Raw genomic sequence first — 17,367 nt, forward strand, 5'->3', positions numbered from 1 at the left:
GCAGAGCAGCAGCCCCATGAACAACAACAACAATCAGTCCAGCTACAGTGAGGCTAGCAGGAGAAACGAGAGATGGCTCCGTGAATGCTCAGCTCTTCTGGCCCTCATCACAGTACTAATCCCAGACCTACTGCTGCTGTTTCTGTCGGAGTTGTATATATATACATAGATGGTGCCGAGCCCATGAACTTAGCCAGTCAAAGCGGGGATGCTGGCGGAAGCCAGCTTCTCTTCGCCAACTTCAACCAGGACAACACGTAAGAGGACAGGGCCGGGGACAGGGGGACAGGGCCGGGGGAGAGGACAGTCTGTGCTGACTGTTAGCTAGCTCAGTGTGGAGCTTTCTGTGTGTCTCACTGGGGGACAGGGCTTCGTGTGAGACAGTCTGGGTGTGATGTCTCATGTTTGATCATACTACCAGTACAGGCTGGTGTTAGCCAGCTAGCTTATTACACCGTCACTAGCTTAGCATGCTAAGCTAACGTGAGGCTAATTTAGCCACAATACACATGTAGTTTGGGTGTCATGTAACTTCTTGGTGAGGCTGATTGTTATGATCAATATACAGACCTGTAGAAGAGAGGTACATCTGAAGTTTATGCGTTTTTTGTATGTTTTGGCACAGGTGTTGAGTGGTTGTTATTTGTTAGGTTTGATAATGCTGAGAGTCACAGTCTGTGTATTTCTTGCAGTCATACTTCAATAATGCATGTAGCTTAGATATGTCGTTGTAGTAACGTTATACTGTTTTGGCACAAGTGTTGTTATTTTGTAGGAGTGGCTCTACAGTTGTGCAAACATCTGTTTTTCTTCACTGCGTATCTCCTAAAATGAGTTTTTTTTAAATATTGGACTATCAAACAATTGTGTTAAAATAATCTGTCTACATTTTCTAAAAATTTTTTACAGTGTTAACTGGCACTAACTATTGCATCACATCAAGTCTGAACCAAAGTGTGTAATATATTCTAATGTAACATGATGTAAACTATGCACCAGAGGAAAGGTTAGGTTAGGTTCTACATCGCCCTGACTGTAAGTCACAAACTGGGTCACTGTATTTCTTGTAGTCATACTTCAATAATACATGTAGCTTAGATATGCTGTTGTAGTAACGTTACCCTGTCACTGAGGGTTTTTCTGCTGCATGTCCTGGTGACTGCTGGAGGCCTGCTTTTATTGCAAAACTGCTCCAGTCGTGTGACACACTGTCACAATCTGTCCAGTACATAAAGTGACCAATGAGACAACTGGAATTAAATAGACAGGCTGATCCATGATGCAGTGTCCAGTCTGAAACGCCTCTGTGAGCTGTAATAATAATAACGATGATGGAGACTATCTATATCCAGTGTGTGTGTGTGTGTATCTTCTTCTTTCTTTGGCTTTTGAATGTACTTGAATTGTTATTACTAATTGGCCTATTATAATGCTTATAACAGTCTTTTACTTGTGATTTTGTTGTCTGCTCTGTTGACCTGTTTTTATTCTGCCTATGTCTGTAAAGCACTTTGGTCAGCTCATGTTTTAAATGTGCTATAGAAATAAATTTGACTTGACTTGACTATATGGGTGTAATAGCTTGCTGATGCAATGATTGTTCAATACCGCTGTTGTGTCTATTTCTGTTGTTCATGTAGGTCCTTAGCTGTTGGCACCAAATCAGGATACAAGTTTTTCTCCCTGTCCTCTGTGGACAAATTGGAGCAGATATATGAATGTAGTAAGTATTATCTAAGCTCTGTCCTTACTTTAATGCCCTATGGATTTAAAGCTTCTACAATAACACAATCACTATTTTGTTATATATTTTTGCTCAGTCATATTTTTTGAGTCTGTTTAATGCATGCTGTCTAGACTCAATCACTGCACCATTAGAAAGCTACTGTTACTTTAAATATTAATAAAGTGTGTCAGCACTTTTCCCACATCCGTATATAAAATCAAGCTTCCTCCTCATTATTGGATTTACATAATTTATAGTATGATCTCTGCAGCAGTTTTATTGTCTATGTGAACTACCCATGTATTGTGAGCTGACCTGCACCTTTTGATAATCATGTTCAATTTGAATAGCCAATGAAAATCACGCAGTAGGAGACATAGTTTGTGTAGTCAGAGGAAGAGGATGAGTGATTTGGACCCGTAAGTGGTGTCATCTTTAATTCATGAGCACAGCTTTTGCTTGATACGTTTACTGAACATGTTATAGTGAGCTAAAAGTTCTGCCGGTGTGTTCAGGAATAACGAAACCTCTGTGAATCTGCCCAAATGTGATGCTTTCATTTGCATCATTTCACTCCCTTAAAATGTGTGTTGGGGTCACAGAGAGGCAGCTAATAAAAGATGACAGGATGCCACAGAGTGAACGCTGTGAAGTGATGATTTGTGTATGTGTGTGTGTGTGTGTGTTTGTCCGTGCAGCGGACACGGAGGATGTGTGCATCGTGGAGCGTCTGTTCTCCAGCAGCCTGGTGGCCATCGTCAGCCTCAAGGCCCCCAGGAAGCTCAAAGTCTGTCACTTCAAGAAGGGAACCGAGATCTGCAACTACTCCTACTCCAACACCATACTGGCTGTCAAACTCAACAGACAGGTAGGAAGACGAGGGCAAAGAAATACCTGTCTGCCAGACGTTCTGTCTCTTGAAATAGCCACATATTCATCAAACAGAAGACATATTTAGATTGTGCAAATTTCTAATATATCAGTACAGCAAAATGTCTGATTAGTGTTCTCCTTTGACTGTGATGTTTTTGATGCTTTGTTGTTCCTCTGCAGAGGCTGATAGTGTGTCTGGAGGAGTCACTTTACATTCACAACATCCGGGACATGAAAGTGCTTCACACTATTAGAGAAACTCCACCCAACCCTTCAGGTGAGTCTGACGAATGACGAGTAACATATAGTATGTATGTAGTGTGTGTGTGTATATATGTATAGTATGTGGTATACAATAGAAATACTGGGGAAGAGGGGTTTTCCTTTTCAGTACATTGTGTGCTCAAACTGAAACCACTTTCATTTTATGGAAGTTTATTTTTAGTTCACAATTAATTCCATTTTGTTTGCCGTTGCCCTGAAGGCTGAAAACTGTCACCGCAGTCTGAGTTACTTCTGTGTGATGTTTGTCTTTTTAATACACCCACTGAACAAAAACCCCACTCACGCTGTCAGAACTATTTATCTAAATATTTAGATGATTGTAGTCTCACTATGAGTCATTCTTTCAGTTTCACTTATTGTCAACTTCAGAGAAAAATGTGTTTTTTTTTTTAAATCTGATTTCTCTTTCTTTCTTTCTTTCTTTCTTTCTCTGGCTTCTTTTTGTTAATTACTTTGTATTTGTGCTCATGTTTCTTCAGGATTGTGCGCCCTCTCCATCAGCAATGATAACTGTTATCTGGCCTACCCAGGCAGTGCAACGATAGGAGAAGTTCAAGTGTTTGACACAGTCAACCTGGTAGGTGAACACCAGCACAGACACAAGATAAAGCCCTTGTATGTTATCTTTCACACCAACCGTATGTCCTTGGGTACATAATAACCGATCATGGAACACTAAAGCCGTGTTTCCACTGCGTAGTACGGCTCGACTCGACTCACTTTTTGGTACCAGGTCCTTTTCTCTAGCCGTGTTTCCACCGCAGATAGTACCCCTTCAGTGTGGACGGGATTCTCAGCTGATCGATAGGCGACGGCACGTGAAACTGCCATGACATCATCTTCAACGGGACACTCGCTGAATCATTGCACCGGCAACCAAACAGAGGATCTGCACTTTGTCAAGTGTCCGGTGTGGCGGTGTAGTTTTGCAAGCTGCCATTTTTTTAAAATCTGGGTCAAGTGAATTTAAAATTGCGGTCGCTATTGACGGCAGCTTGGCTATTTAAAAACGGCAGGCTTGTGCAGGATGTCACGTGTCGCGCTAGTGACGATTCTCTATGACCAATCAGTGGTCTGCAGTGTTTTAACTCCACCTTCTAGTATCGGCTCAGCTCGCTTGGATCCTCGACCACGGTGGTACCAAAAATGGGAGTGGTTCTATTGGAACCATCCACAACTTTTAATGGAATGGAAATGCAAAAATAACTGTTCTAATGTGTAACAAAGTGAACTAAACTGAACTGGACTGCTTGGTGGAAATGTGCCTTAATACTTGTGTTATATATAGCTGAGGTGCTGTTTCTGTTGCTTGTTTAAAGACCCAAAGCTAAAATGAAATGTAAATTGTCCTGTGATACTCTGTCCTCACTATTCTGACAGCCAGTGTTTCCTATCATCAGTCAGTATTTTCGGAAGTAGCGCATCTCTTAACTAGTGTCTGTATGTGTTTTCCAGCGAGCGGCTAACATGATTCCAGCCCACGACAGCCCATTAGCGGCTCTTGCTTTCGATGCCAGTGGAACCAAATTGGCCACAGCCTCTGAGAAGGTAAGAGAATTACTATACCCAGTACATTGGCCCCGACGTCTATGTGGCTTATTTGTGTGCGAGTTTTGTTTTCCGCCTCAGCAAATACACATCACTGTTGTTGCTTTGCCCCCGAGCGTTGTCATCCTCTGTATATCTTTCACTTCCTCCCAGGGCACAGTCATTCGTGTCTTCTCAATCCCAGAGGGACAGAAGCTCTTTGAGTTTCGAAGAGGAGTCAAGAGGTAGATGATTGACCACACCTCAGAAATTAAAGCTGTTTTACTGTGATGGACTAGCATGATGTTGTACCTGTGTTTGTGCGTGCGTTCGTGTGCACTGTATGTTCGTGTGCACTGTATGTTCGCGTGCACTGTATGTTCGTGTTCACCTGCTCACCTGAACATTTCTCATCTTAGGTGTGTGAGCATCTGCTCCTTGGCGTTCAGTATGGAGGGCCTGTACCTGTCGGCCTCCAGCAACACAGAGACGGTCCACATCTTCAAATTAGAGACGCAAAAGGAGAAGTACGTGTACGTATCTTTCTGCCTCCGTCCTATTACGTTATAAAGCTTCTGAGGGCTGAAGTTTCCCGTCTGTTTACTTCATGGTCCTCAGAGAAACATAGGCTTCTTACATTCTGTGTGTGTGTGTGTGTCTGTGTAGGCCAGCGGAGGAGCCCACCACATGGGGAGGGTACCTGGGCAAGGTCCTGATGGCGTCTACTACCTACCTGCCTTCTCAGGTTACGGAAATGTTCACCCAGGGGCGAGCCTTCGCCACCGTACGTCTGCCCTTCTGCGGACATAAGAACATCTGCGCCTTAGCTGTGTGAGTATATATATACACACACACACACACACACCTCTATATGCAAATATACAGTATGTATGTACACATACAACACTGTTTTTGTGTTGTTGTTTTTGTCGTTGTTGTTGTATGGGTCCTGCATTTTAAAACATGAAGTGAAAGTGGAATCAGAAATAATATGCACGACTCAATACCAGTCTGCTCCCTGGACACCCCTGTGATGACATACTAAATCAGTCAAATCAATCATCTGTGATGTTTGAAATTCAGTTGATGATTTTTACTAATGCAGTCTTGCTGCTCGTGCTAGCTACCAGTTTCGCTGCTTCTATGAAATATGAATCACTTAACCTTAGAACGGCACATTTTTAATGAACTTGGAGGAGTCTAAGGGCGCTTTCACACCTAACCCATGTTGTAACTGTTGTGTTATATCAATCTGTAATAGTTAATTCATAATTGACTTCAGCCAAAGAGAACTGAGATCCAAACACAGTTTCAGCAGTTGCATAACAACAACATACAAGCCATGGTAGCTAAAGGCACTTCATCATTAAATGGGCTCTAAAATGTCTGTGAATCTTTGTTTTTATTGTTTTAAATCAGGATTCAGAAGATTCCCAGGTTGTTGGTGGCAGCAGCTGATGGTTACCTGTATCTGTACAACCTGGATCCACAAGAGGGAGGGGAATGCACACTTATGAAGCAGCACAGGTAACACACACACACAAACACACACACACACACACAGAGTAAATACAGAGCAAATGTGGCGGTGCATGGGTCACTGCACACTTTAATCTGAAGTTTTTACAAAACAACCAGTCTGAAGTTCTGAGAGTAGTGCTGAGAGTTTCTGTTTCTGAATCCCCTCAGGTTAGATGGCAGTGCTGAGCCATCCAATGAGATCCTTGAGCAGTCACATGACCGCCCACTTGTGGCCCAAACCTACAGTGCTGCTGTCACTAAAGGTATGTCAAACAAATGTTCTTTATTTACAAGTTCGTAATTTCCCACTATTGTTTTTATAATTTCCCAGTGAGTTTGGTGGAAAGGACTATGTAATTTGGTAATTGTAGGAAAGTAGTTGTGTTGAGTCATATATAGGGATGTGGTGATACCGAAATTTTGTCGTTGATACCAATACCAGTGAAATTCCATGATTCTCAATTCTAATTCGACACCACGGTTGAAAAACAAAAGTAAAACAATAAATCCCATGTACTTCAACATACACTCCTTTATTACTGCTTGCATACTGTTTTTCTTAGGAAGTTAAACAGGTCATTATTCCCTCACTATTATCTATTATATATTGCTGTGAAAACATCTCCTTCAAACAACTGTATTTATTCAACTTTCTATTCAACTAAAACTACATTTTACAAGATTACATTTGAACAACTCATAATAATGTTAGAATTTACCTACACCCAATACTCATTTTTTTACTGAATAGAGCCTGAACGCATCATAATGTAACAGGGATAAGCAGCATGGAGCTAACAGTAAGGGGTGAAGGTAGATTGAAGTTTTTGCCGGTACCACTAAGTTACCCAACCTTCATCGCTTGATATTGTTTTCCTGCCACCCTCCGCTGCATGCGTCCCTGAGCACACGATTCAGTGCTGCAGAATAATTTGTAAATGTTGACAAAACTTTTCAATTTTTGAGTTGTTGTTCCAACTTAAGGGGGCATTCACGTTTTACCAGTTAGCAACTCGTATTTCAGATTATTCCGGCACCACATGAATGCAGCACAAATGCCATATCTCTCAATGTTAATGAAAGTGAAAACGGTATTGCCACATGTGTCAACAAATCGAGCTGTGATTAAGGATATTTGATACACCACACAGCTGTACCTGGGGATGCATAGCCTACTGTAGTGCACAGATGCCGTTTCCATGGTTGCCACCCATAGAGCCTGGCATTAATCACAGAGCGCTTGTCTGCATGAGGAGCGCAGTCAGACCCCGTGGATCCAAGCGAGTACGCAGGTTGAGTGTCGCTCCCCATCTGAAAAGACTTTAATGCATGAACAAACAAACAAACAGACAAACCAAACCGAAAACATAATCTCCTTGGCGGAGGTAACTAACTGTATGTTGACCTGATGTTAGCAGATGTGTTTTTTAGTTGGAGATACGATCGTGATTAACGGGTTGTATGTGGGTTTTAGCAGGCAGTTGCTGTCCCCTCTTTCTGGTACTGCATACCAGCACTGAATAGTGTATACTAAAGTGAGTACCGGACCGTACCGGCCTACCTTCACCCCTGCTAACAACTTACGTTAACTAGCTCTGGTCCTGCTGATTTCAACACGGATTTGTTGTTCATAATGTTGCATTATCAAGGAGAAAATAGGGTGATAGTGAGTTTACTGCGTCTCAAACACATTTTCAGAATTTTTACATCGACTTGGTACCGAAGTATCGGTTCTCGTGACATCCCTAGTCGTATATCTCTTTAGGAATTGTACTTCTATAATTATAAGTAAGTCATTTCAGGAAGCAAATCAAGAAAACTCTTCATGACATTTGACTTTGTTCCAGAATGTAAGTCATGTACAACGTTGTTTGTTTCAGTATTTGACCTTCTGACCTCTTCCTTCCCAGGTTACTGCGAAGAGCAGGGCGCCGTGGGAGGAGCGGGGCTAGAAGACGACCTCAACGACTTGCGCCTAGAGGAGGAGAACGAGCAACCGCCGCTCATCCTCGAAACTGACTGACTGACTTAACGGACGACTGTACCCACCAATCAGAGGGCTCCTCTGGTGCTGCTATGAACATGTGACACAAGTGGAGGGGGGGCAGGGGCAGGATCAGAGACGGGGAGTGTTTTTAAACGCTCAGAGTGTTGAAGAGCCTGTCTGTCAGTCTGTCTGTGCGTTTGTCTGTTCACATACATGTCAATCTTTATCTTCCCGCCCTCCTTCCTGCGCTCCCTCTTCCCTCAGTTAGCCTGCGCAGGCCAAACTGACGCTTTGCATGTACATGTGCCAACTGCTAAAAAAAACATGCTCCAATGTGAAAACGAGTATCTGTGAGTGTGCGCGTGTGTGTGTGTGTGTGTGTTGGACGTGTGATCAAAAAAAAATGTAGCTGTGTCTCCACTTGAAGACACACAGACGCAAGCACTGTGTAAACTGAAAGTGATTGTGTAAGTGCCTCTCTGCCCCAGTGTCATGGTTTCTTCTGTTTGAGAGGGGGATCTCTTTGCATTGGCTTAATAAAATCTATTTTCAGTTGTCGGATCTTAATCGAGGGTGTGTACTACTCTTTTCTGACCCTTTTCCTCTCTCTCACATACAGTCACACACCTGTCCTGCGAGGAGTGTGGCATCTGGCTCAAGTTTACCCTCCAAAGAATGATCTAGAAGCCTTTGGCATGAGGCAGAGGTGTTTGCGAATAAGAGTGTGTGTGTTTGTGCGCTTGTGTTGAGATCTCATTTGTGTGCGTGTGTGTGTGTGCTGGGCATGTACATTAGCAAAACACTGAGTAATTAGCCCCCACTTGTTCCTCCTCCCTCACTTTTCCCCTCATCCAAACAGAGGATCTCCCCCCTCCTCAGGCCTGCAGTCATTGGTTGATTTTAAACTCTGATATTAATGATCTTTTTTTTAAATCTACATAACCAATCATAACCAATGATGTGTCATGCGTAAGAAAACATGCATGGTGTTGTTGATGTGGTACTTTGTCCATACATTGAAGACATTTGGGTGGTGAGGTTCAGTTACGAAAGGCAGGAGGCTGTCAGTCTTCAGTGACAGACAGCCTCCTCACCCTACTCTGTACATTACTAGATGTGGCAAGATATCACTGCACCATATTGACAGGTTACGAGAAGAGTTTACACTCTGGGAAAAAAGAGTGAACTGTGCATTAAAGTTAGATTGATCTGGAGGTCAGGCTGAGGCTCATCAAGTGGTCCAGGAAGCTGCATGATTCCCCATTAATCCTTTTGGTGTCTGAAGCCGCTAAACGAGGATCAGCCATGGGATTGTCAGGCATTTTCTAATGATTTTGTATAAAATGTGAAACGTTCATCTGAAACTAAAATGAAAATAAATTCCATGTTGATGTATGAGATAGGTGCCTTTTCTTCTTGTTACGCTGTGGTAACTTGCTCATTTATATTCATTAAGAGAGACCAATTAATTAATTAATTAATATAGCTACAGTGTTTGAAGCTACTGTAACTAGAAAATGTTATTTTACATCATCTCAGATTTAGTTTTACAATAATTTCATGGAATAGGTGACAACATTTAAACCTGTATTAATTGATTTTTGCCACTTTGGGGCAGTGCAACAAGCTGTAAACACAACACTAACAGAACAAATGGTCGTGTTTAGAAGGTAACCCCCAAATTGTCACAACTCTCGCGAGACTGGCTAATCGACGACCTATCCTAACAATAACCATCTCGCGAGAGTTTGACGCTTAACTTTGCCGACACGACCACGTGTCATCACACTTCAAGTTTAGTTAGCTAACAGTTAGCTACCTATTTACACATCCAGCTGACACTGAGCATTTATTTGGAGTCGTGTTTCTGGCCACCTGATGAATGTAAGTCCAATATTCACTCTCCTTTTAACTCTGTTTTTATCTCCTGAGGGAAATATCTGGCTATTTAACTGCTAAATGTTCACTAGCTAGTGGCTAATGTTGACCGTTTGCCATGTGGTTCAGTGCAGCTAGCCTAGCATACAGTGGTTTTAACAGAGAAGGTAGATAAGAGCGGTGAGATTGAACCAAAACAGTTAGCTGAAAGAAGCTAAAAAAAGCTGTGAGAAACTGCAGTGTTGGGTGATAATTTTCTGTTTTCATTGTTAATATAGACCTTTTCATTGATATTCTGTTGCTATTGCGCAACAGCTTTGGTCCAAGTTTACTTCCTGTCAGCTACTGCATTAACAAACATTACAACAGGAAATACAAAGGGACCCATTTAGATCATTCAGTCTTGTGAAGGGCTCATTGCAGGGGTGGAAAAAAGTACAAAATGCAAAAATCTAAAATAATCCAAGGCACACTGTAGAGTTTGAACAAAATTAAAATGCCTTTATTTTACATGGTAATAATTGTTTAAAATGACCAACGCGTTGCGACCAACATAGTTCTATTTTTGAGGGAGACTTGCATTTTGTAATTTGTTCCACCCTTCACAAGACTGAATGAGCCCAATACACCTGAAGGATCCAAAGAGCACCTGTATGTGATTACCACAGAGACCCAGCAGCCCTTCTACTCCATTGTCTTCAGGCCCATTTAGATGTTTATGTTGTCAAGTTTGAAAAGGTTCTTTAGAAATGTTGATTAGAGCAGGTTTAATGCAGTCTTGTAGAAGAGGCCATGTGTCACAATCTAGCTATAATACCTTCAATGCATCAGTTCATATTATGCTTGCATGGTGCATATGTTAAAATAAATGTGTGTAACCATATTATCGCAAACCTTAGGACATTTTTGCCTTCATGTTTACTCAACAGATAAAGACTAAAGAGCCAAAAACACTTCATTTATTGGCCCCTTTTCACAGCAGTCATTTTGACATGTCAAGGCAGGCTAAACCAAGGCCTTTAGAAAGGAGGCTGGGTCACGCGTCATCAACGCGTCATATCTTCGGGGGTATAACACATGCGCAGTAAAATCTGGTCTGCCCTCGCAGAAATTGAGCCAATTGCAACGCACGACCGCAGCTTCAGTTACACTGCGCATGTGTTGTACCCCATACCCCAAGACCGATGTCCGCCCGTGACCCAGCCTCCTTTCCATAGGCCTTGGGCTAAACACAAGTGTGATGAATAAAATCAGTTATGGCCCCTTTATTTTTAGTGTGTCACAGTCTTTCCAGTGAGCCAGCATGCACAATACCAGGGCCATAATTACACCTTTACCCCAAAAGGCCTGTTGATTGAAAGAGGCTGGGACACAGTATTGAGCTCTGGGGGTATGATACATGCGCAGTGTAACTGGAGCTGTGGTCGTGCGCGTTGCTATTGGCTCAATTCCGGTGAGTGCAGATCAGATTTTACTGCGCTTGTGTTGTACCTCAAAGAAATGACGCGTTGATGACATCTCCTCTTTTCACCCTCCTTGGTTTACCCTGCAGTGACCTGTCAAAATGGCTGCTGCTTCATTAAATGTGACACCCCCCCCTCTCTTTGAATAAGCCACAGACATTTCTGCTCTTTTGCTTAGTAGTTTATTAAGACTTTGCAGCCGGCCACTGCACACACACACACACACTTTTAACACACACATGCAGGAGCGAGACACACACAGGTGGGCTCTCTGTCGTTGACGTGAGAGCACAGCTTCGCCCGCTCCTCCCCCCAGTGTAGGGACACTAACTGAGATCACGCAAGGCACATACTCATAAACAATATGGGATCCAAAGTATTTGACAGAGCCATGAGAGCAAAGGTCAGACGGACCTGACAAGTTCCACATAAAAACACTTTAGCAGACACAAACAGTACATGCAAGGCATACTAACAGTAATACATAATGTGCAAATCGACTAGTACAGGTGAAGTGACCAATCCTAAGACTACATTTATTAAGACTATTGGTGATGTTAAAGACTCTTTTAATTATTTAAGACTATTTAAGGAGCTCTGTCTGGGCCTTTTGAAGACTTTCCCCGGTGGAGCCTGAGCTCATACTTCCTCAGCCAAGCGTCCTCTGGAGGGATGAATGGGTGTGTCTCACTCTGTAGGAGCACAAAGACAAGAGAGAGTGAGCAAAATTGTGTGTGTCAAAGATGATATGCTCAGATAGATGATCCTCCTCTGTTTAATTGCCTATACCTGCTAGCGGTGTGTGCGTCTCTTGTCCGCTCTACTCCTCCTCTCCTCCGCCGGAAGGCTTAGTGACCTGGACGATCTCCACCGAGGTGAAACCCTTAGTGGTGGAGGCTCGGCTCCTCATCCTCATTCGATTCAGACTCATCTCTGCCACTTCGGCACGCTCCTCAGCGTCATCCAGTTCATGGATCGTCTGCTTGTATTTAGACAGGCTGCTGTTGCATTGCTCCTCCTACAGTGACAAAAGCAAGAGGTTTGTCTCAGAATTGAATAAACATGTATGTTTTTTATCATTGCAGCTCTAGTATCAATGTTCTCATCTAACTCTCTGCCAGAAAACCAATAAGCGAATCTTACAAAATGTAAAAAAAGAATCAAATCTAGGTGTTTACATCTTAGATATGTAGTTATAAACAACTTCATCCTTTAAACATCACAGCAAATCCCAATCATTCATTAGAAATGGATAAGAATAAGACTTTTAAATCCAGCGTCACTCCTACTCACAGCGTCCTCTATCTGCCGTTTATAAGTCTTGAGCTTGTTCTGGAGTTTCTCCACCAGCTCCTGCATGCGCAGATTGGTCTTGTGGTCCTCCTCCGTCTGGAAGGTCAGCTCTCTGAGTCGACGCTCTCCCTTGCGGAAATTTTTCTCCGTCTCCACGTGGCGCTTCCGCTCCTGGTCCAGCTCATTCTCCACCTCTTTGACCTAAGGGAAGAATCGACACAATAGTGTGGTGTCTCTACGGGTGTCTGACCTGTTCTCATTTTGTTACTTTTGAGGTGATGCTATTGGCCGCTATCAACCCGGCTCCTCACCCTGGTTTCCAGTTTCTGGATGGTTCGTTTTCCGGCCTTCAGAGCCAGCATCTCAGCCTCTTCCACTTTCAGTGTGAGGTCTCTGATGGTCTGCTCCTGGTTCTTCTTGACACTCTCCAGGTGGGAGCTCCGGTTCTGCTCCTGCCGAAGCTCCTCACACAGTTTCATTGCCTGCAGGCAGACATATGCATGAATGCTCAATTCATTTTGAACACAACGCCACATCAAAAACTAGAATTATAGCCTCATGGTTGTATGCCTCCGCCAAACAGTCAAGTTACAGTTTACATCCATGTCTGTCCAAAATGTCATCACTGCATGTAAAATTGTCATGATTAGCATATGAATTCTTAAGTTACAACCAAAAACGAGTTTTGTGAGGTCACTGTGACCTTGACCTTTGACCACCAAAGTCATCCCTGAGTCCAGGTGGACATTTGTGCCAAATTTGAAGAAATCTGCTCCATGCATTCCCAAGATATCACAAGGATGGAACGGAATTAAGGTCACGTTGACTTTTGACCACCAAAATTGAATTAGTTCACCCTTGATACCAAGTGGACATTTGTGCTAAATTTAATGAAATTCCCTCCAGGTGTTCCTGAGATATCGCGTTCACGAGAATGGACCGGACGTCTGTACGTCCGTACAACGTGAAAACATAATGCCTCCCGCCACAGCTGTCGCCGGCAGGAGGCATGAAACTGTTGGCTTGACAAAATGATCATGAAACTTGTCTGTTTCATGTCTATCATGCCTTTATTCTGACTAATGTTGAAACTTTGTGGGCGGTTTGTGTGTATAGTCATGCCGCTTACATCAGACACGGCCTTCTTGGCTTTCTCATCAGCAGAGCGAAACTCTGAGATCAGCTCTTCATTCTCACTGGACAGTTGGGCGAGGTCGGCCTCCAGTTTTCTCTTCAGGATAGTCAGGCTTTGGTACTAGAGCGAGAAAAATGGATGAAATTTGTTGAGATTATACGATGATCCGCTAGAGAAAATGACAGCGGCGAGAAGTCAAAAGAAATAATTAAGATTCAAGAAAATGTCCTTACATATGTTTACTTCTCTCTGTGTGTGTGTGTCTGTATGGGACTGCACTTACATGCATGTTGATCTCAGTGAACCTCTCCGTGGTGTCCACCAGCTCCTGCTCGATTTGTCTGCGGGACCTCTCGGACGCCTCCAGGCCTCCTTTCAGCTCCGCAATCTCTGCCTGCATCAGGCACAGACGCCGCTCCTGGAGGGTGTACTTCTCCCTCAGCTCCTCGTGCTGACGGGCGTCCTCGTCCATCTGCACCTGCAGATCCTGGATGAGATGCAAGGATTACTGCTGTCGTATTTTTCAAATAACAGGGTGTTTTCTAAGCGGTTCCTTGAAATAAATCTCCTACTTTGATCTGCTGCTGCAGCTTCCTGAGGGTTTTGATCAGCTCAGCATTGTTCCTGTTGGCGTGGTCCAGATGGATCTCCATCTCGTTCAAGTCTCCCTCCATCTTTTTCTTCAACCTCATAGCCTCGGCACGGCCTTTGACCTCTGCCTCCAGGCTGGCCTGCAGCGACTCCACTGTACGCAAATGGTTCTTTCTGGTACGTAGTCACAGTAAATAGGATTATGAAACACAGATATGAAATTTCCTTATTCTTGATCATGGTGATCAATTTGTACAATTGTGAATGAAGACTGAATCTTCTATAGTTATGTAACTAATTAATGGTTTACTGAAGGGACTGTATGAAAACTATTGGGGGGGGGGTTGGATCAGAAAAATGGAGGGTTATGGGTTTTTTTTAGGACAAGATTCTTTAATTTTTCCATCCCCCAGATTTATATTTTATTTCACCTTTGTGAGAGTTACTGTGAAAAAAACCCAGTTACAATAAAACATGCATTGTGTTAATGATGACATTTTTACTTTCTTGTAAGATACTGAAAATATTTCTATGCTGTTCTATGAGGTTTGACACACTTTGTGATGTTTATATTTGTGTCTATGCATGTGTGTGTACACCAGTGGGCAATCTCCGGGTCTGAGAAGTGAAGCCAAAGCTGAAGTGCCTTAAACTTGCATTCTTTCTAATAGCCAGCAGGGGGCGACTCCTCTGGTTGCAGAAAGAGGACTGATTGTACAGAAGTCTATGAGAAAATGAGCCTACTTCTCACTTGATTTATTACCTCAGTAAACATTGTAAATATGAGTTTATGGTCTCAATCGCTAAGTCTTCTTCAATACAGCGTGATGTTCATTTAGTAAAAAAGCAGGGTATGCTTTAGGGCGTGGCTACCTTGTGATTGACAGGTCGGTACCACGGCGACGTTCGGTCTGGGAGTTTGTTTTTGTCTTACAACTTTAACCCTTTCACAGTGTGTTTTCATTTCATGAAAGTTAATTGTAACATTTTGGTCGCCTAAAAATCAAGTTCGGTTGTACTTAGCTCCACCCTCTGGTGTCACTTCTGGGTGAAAAAAAAACAAGATGGCAACGGCCAAAATGACGAACTCAAGGCTTCAAAATGGCAGTCCACAAACCGATGGAGGACGTCACGGTGACTACGTCCACTTCTTATATAGAGTCTGTGTTGTACATTCTTAACCCATGCTTGTTCTTGCGTGTTCATGTTAGAGTTCCTGTCTTCTAACCTGGTGACTTCAAACTCCTCCTCCTTCTCGTGGATTCTGCGGTCAATGTCAGCTTTGACCTGAGCGAGCTCCAGCTGCACACGGACCAGCTTACCTTCCTCCACCTGGACACACACACACACACACACACACACACACATTTGGACAACTGGAAAGTAGACTGTATTGTGGACAGAGGTAGATGTCCCTCATTTGCTCCAGCACTCAACTTTCCCCATCAAATCCTCCTGTCAGAACTCACAAATGCCTTGCTTTTTTCTCAGCCAATAGAGGCTCTTTGTACCTCGAGTGAAGCTTCGGCCTCATCCAGAGCCAGCTGCAGCTCCTCCCTCTCCACCTCCACTTTCTTCTTAGCCTTCTGCAGCTCGTGGACGCTGCGGCCTCCTTCCCCAAGCTGGTCAACCAAGTCCTTGATCTCCTCTGTGGTGAGAAAGAGCACATTGTCAAGCAAGAAAACATGCTGTGGATCAGGACAAGACTACATGCTTTCCCCATTGTGGTCTACAGTACCGCAGTATCTGTAGCGGATAGAAGCTACCTGAGAGGGTTTTGTTGTCCTTGAGGACGGTCTCTACGAGAGCCTGGCTTTCCTCGTAGGCCGTCTTCAGCTTGTAGAGCTCCGTCATGCAGTTGCGGCTCTCCTTCTGGCTGTTGTCCAGCTCCAGTTGCAGCTCCTCGTTCTTCTGGGACCACTCGGCCGCCAGCTTGTCGAAAACTCGCTGCTTCTTATCCAGAGTTGCCGCTGCTGCGTTGGACTAGTCACACGGACAGAAAAGCAAATGAATGCCCCCTTTTTTATGACCATTTTTACTACACACAAAACCTTAGATTTTGATTGTTTCATATCACCAGGAAAGAGCCCCAAGATACAATGACATGGGTGGAGAGGTAATGCTAAAGAATCAATATTGCATAAGTTATTATTAGTTTTATATTGAGTTGAAGTACATTTGCTTTTTAGATTTACTGCAAGCAGAAACCTGAACTCTTGCAGACTGTGTGTCCTTCGTGTTGAGTTACATTAATTTGTGTGCATGCAAGTGTGTGTGTGTGTGTATGTACCCTCTCCAGGTCAATGGTGAGGTCCTCCACCTCTCCCTGCAGCCTCTGCTTGGCCTTCTCCAAGCTGGCAGCTCTGGCCTGGGCCGCCTCCGCTGCCTGCTCAGCCTCCTGGAGACGCACTGCAAGTTTGCGCCTGGAGGAGAGTGGGCGAAGGGAGAAGAGAGAGGGAGAGACAACCGTGGGATTAAATTAAAAAGTATCTAGACAACCACAATGTTTCATTTATACACAAAACTGATTTATGAAACTTTTGGCTCCACTTTGATTGATACAGTGGTAGTTGCTTTGTTTTTTTTTTTAGCTCTGTTTAACCTACTTGGTCTCCTCCAGCTCCTCGGTGCGGTGGATGGCATCCGTCTCATACTTGGTCCTCCAGGAGCTGACGTCGCCGTTGAGCTTGGACACGAGGCGCTGCTGCTCCGCGCGGGCTTCCGACTCCTCCTCCAACTGCTCCTTCAGCAGGGAGAGGTCGTGGCGGGCGTTGGCCAGGCCCACCACCGCTGTGTTACGACTCTGCAGAGGGGGGGAGAGGCCTTTATTGGTAGGTTTTACTGGAGAGGTGAGGTGTTTTAAAGGCAACAAAAAGAGGACACCTAAAGGTCAGAGAAAGATTTGAAACTGAAAGCTCAGTTGTCCGTATCGAAACCAGCTGGGAATGAATGAGGATTCTCCCCTCACACCACAAAAGTATTGCCTATGTGCCCTTGTGCAAGGCCCCTCCTGAGACTGTGGCTGAACTGTGCAGCTCTCAGCTGTGAAAATGTGTAAAAATATTCAACATTCCTTCCAAGTGAAGGT

At 43.7% G+C, this 17,367-nt stretch overlaps 2 protein-coding genes across 4 annotated transcripts in view; one reads left to right on the forward strand and one right to left on the reverse strand.

Annotated features, from left to right (window-relative positions):
- Nucleotides 1–17,367, forward strand: part of wipi2 (WD repeat domain, phosphoinositide interacting 2) — a 24,076-nt gene continuing 6,709 nt past the window's right edge. Inside the window, exons 1-12 of one of the 3 annotated variants that reach the window (XM_037792546.1) lie at nt 1–257; nt 1,641–1,723; nt 2,425–2,594; nt 2,780–2,876; nt 3,364–3,461; nt 4,340–4,432; nt 4,586–4,656; nt 4,831–4,938; nt 5,078–5,242; nt 5,831–5,938; nt 6,101–6,195; nt 7,843–9,317. In XM_037792546.1, the coding sequence (XP_037648474.1) occupies nt 85–257; nt 1,641–1,723; nt 2,425–2,594; nt 2,780–2,876; nt 3,364–3,461; nt 4,340–4,432; nt 4,586–4,656; nt 4,831–4,938; nt 5,078–5,242; nt 5,831–5,938; nt 6,101–6,195; nt 7,843–7,955 (1,374 nt within the window). In that variant the 5' untranslated portion in view covers nt 1–84 and the 3' untranslated portion in view covers nt 7,956–9,317. Of the gene's footprint in view, nt 258–1,640; nt 1,724–2,424; nt 2,595–2,779; nt 2,877–3,363; nt 3,462–4,339; nt 4,433–4,585; nt 4,657–4,830; nt 4,945–5,077; nt 5,243–5,830; nt 5,939–6,100; nt 6,196–7,842; nt 9,318–17,367 lie in introns of those variants that run through there. The other 2 variants (XR_005209940.1, XM_037792545.1) reach the window with 2 other exon arrangements.
- The window catches only part of LOC119501867 (myosin-16-like), a 25,291-nt gene continuing 19,357 nt past the window's right edge, over nt 11,434–17,367 (reverse strand). The window contains exons 33-44 of the mRNA XM_037792552.1: nt 16,886–17,082; nt 16,570–16,702; nt 16,046–16,262; nt 15,791–15,927; nt 15,508–15,611; nt 14,261–14,453; nt 13,972–14,175; nt 13,683–13,808; nt 12,865–13,035; nt 12,554–12,754; nt 12,050–12,278; nt 11,434–11,952 (exon numbers count right to left, since the gene is read on the reverse strand). Of these exons, the coding sequence (XP_037648480.1) occupies nt 12,081–12,278; nt 12,554–12,754; nt 12,865–13,035; nt 13,683–13,808; nt 13,972–14,175; nt 14,261–14,453; nt 15,508–15,611; nt 15,791–15,927; nt 16,046–16,262; nt 16,570–16,702; nt 16,886–17,082 (1,881 nt within the window). The 3' untranslated portion in view covers nt 11,434–11,952; nt 12,050–12,080. The remainder of the gene's footprint in view (nt 11,953–12,049; nt 12,279–12,553; nt 12,755–12,864; nt 13,036–13,682; nt 13,809–13,971; nt 14,176–14,260; nt 14,454–15,507; nt 15,612–15,790; nt 15,928–16,045; nt 16,263–16,569; nt 16,703–16,885; nt 17,083–17,367) is intronic.

The sequence above is a fragment of the Sebastes umbrosus genome, chromosome 14, assembly GCF_015220745.1.
Source record: "Sebastes umbrosus isolate fSebUmb1 chromosome 14, fSebUmb1.pri, whole genome shotgun sequence".
In the NCBI taxonomy this organism is placed as follows: Eukaryota; Metazoa; Chordata; class Actinopteri; order Perciformes; family Sebastidae; genus Sebastes; species Sebastes umbrosus.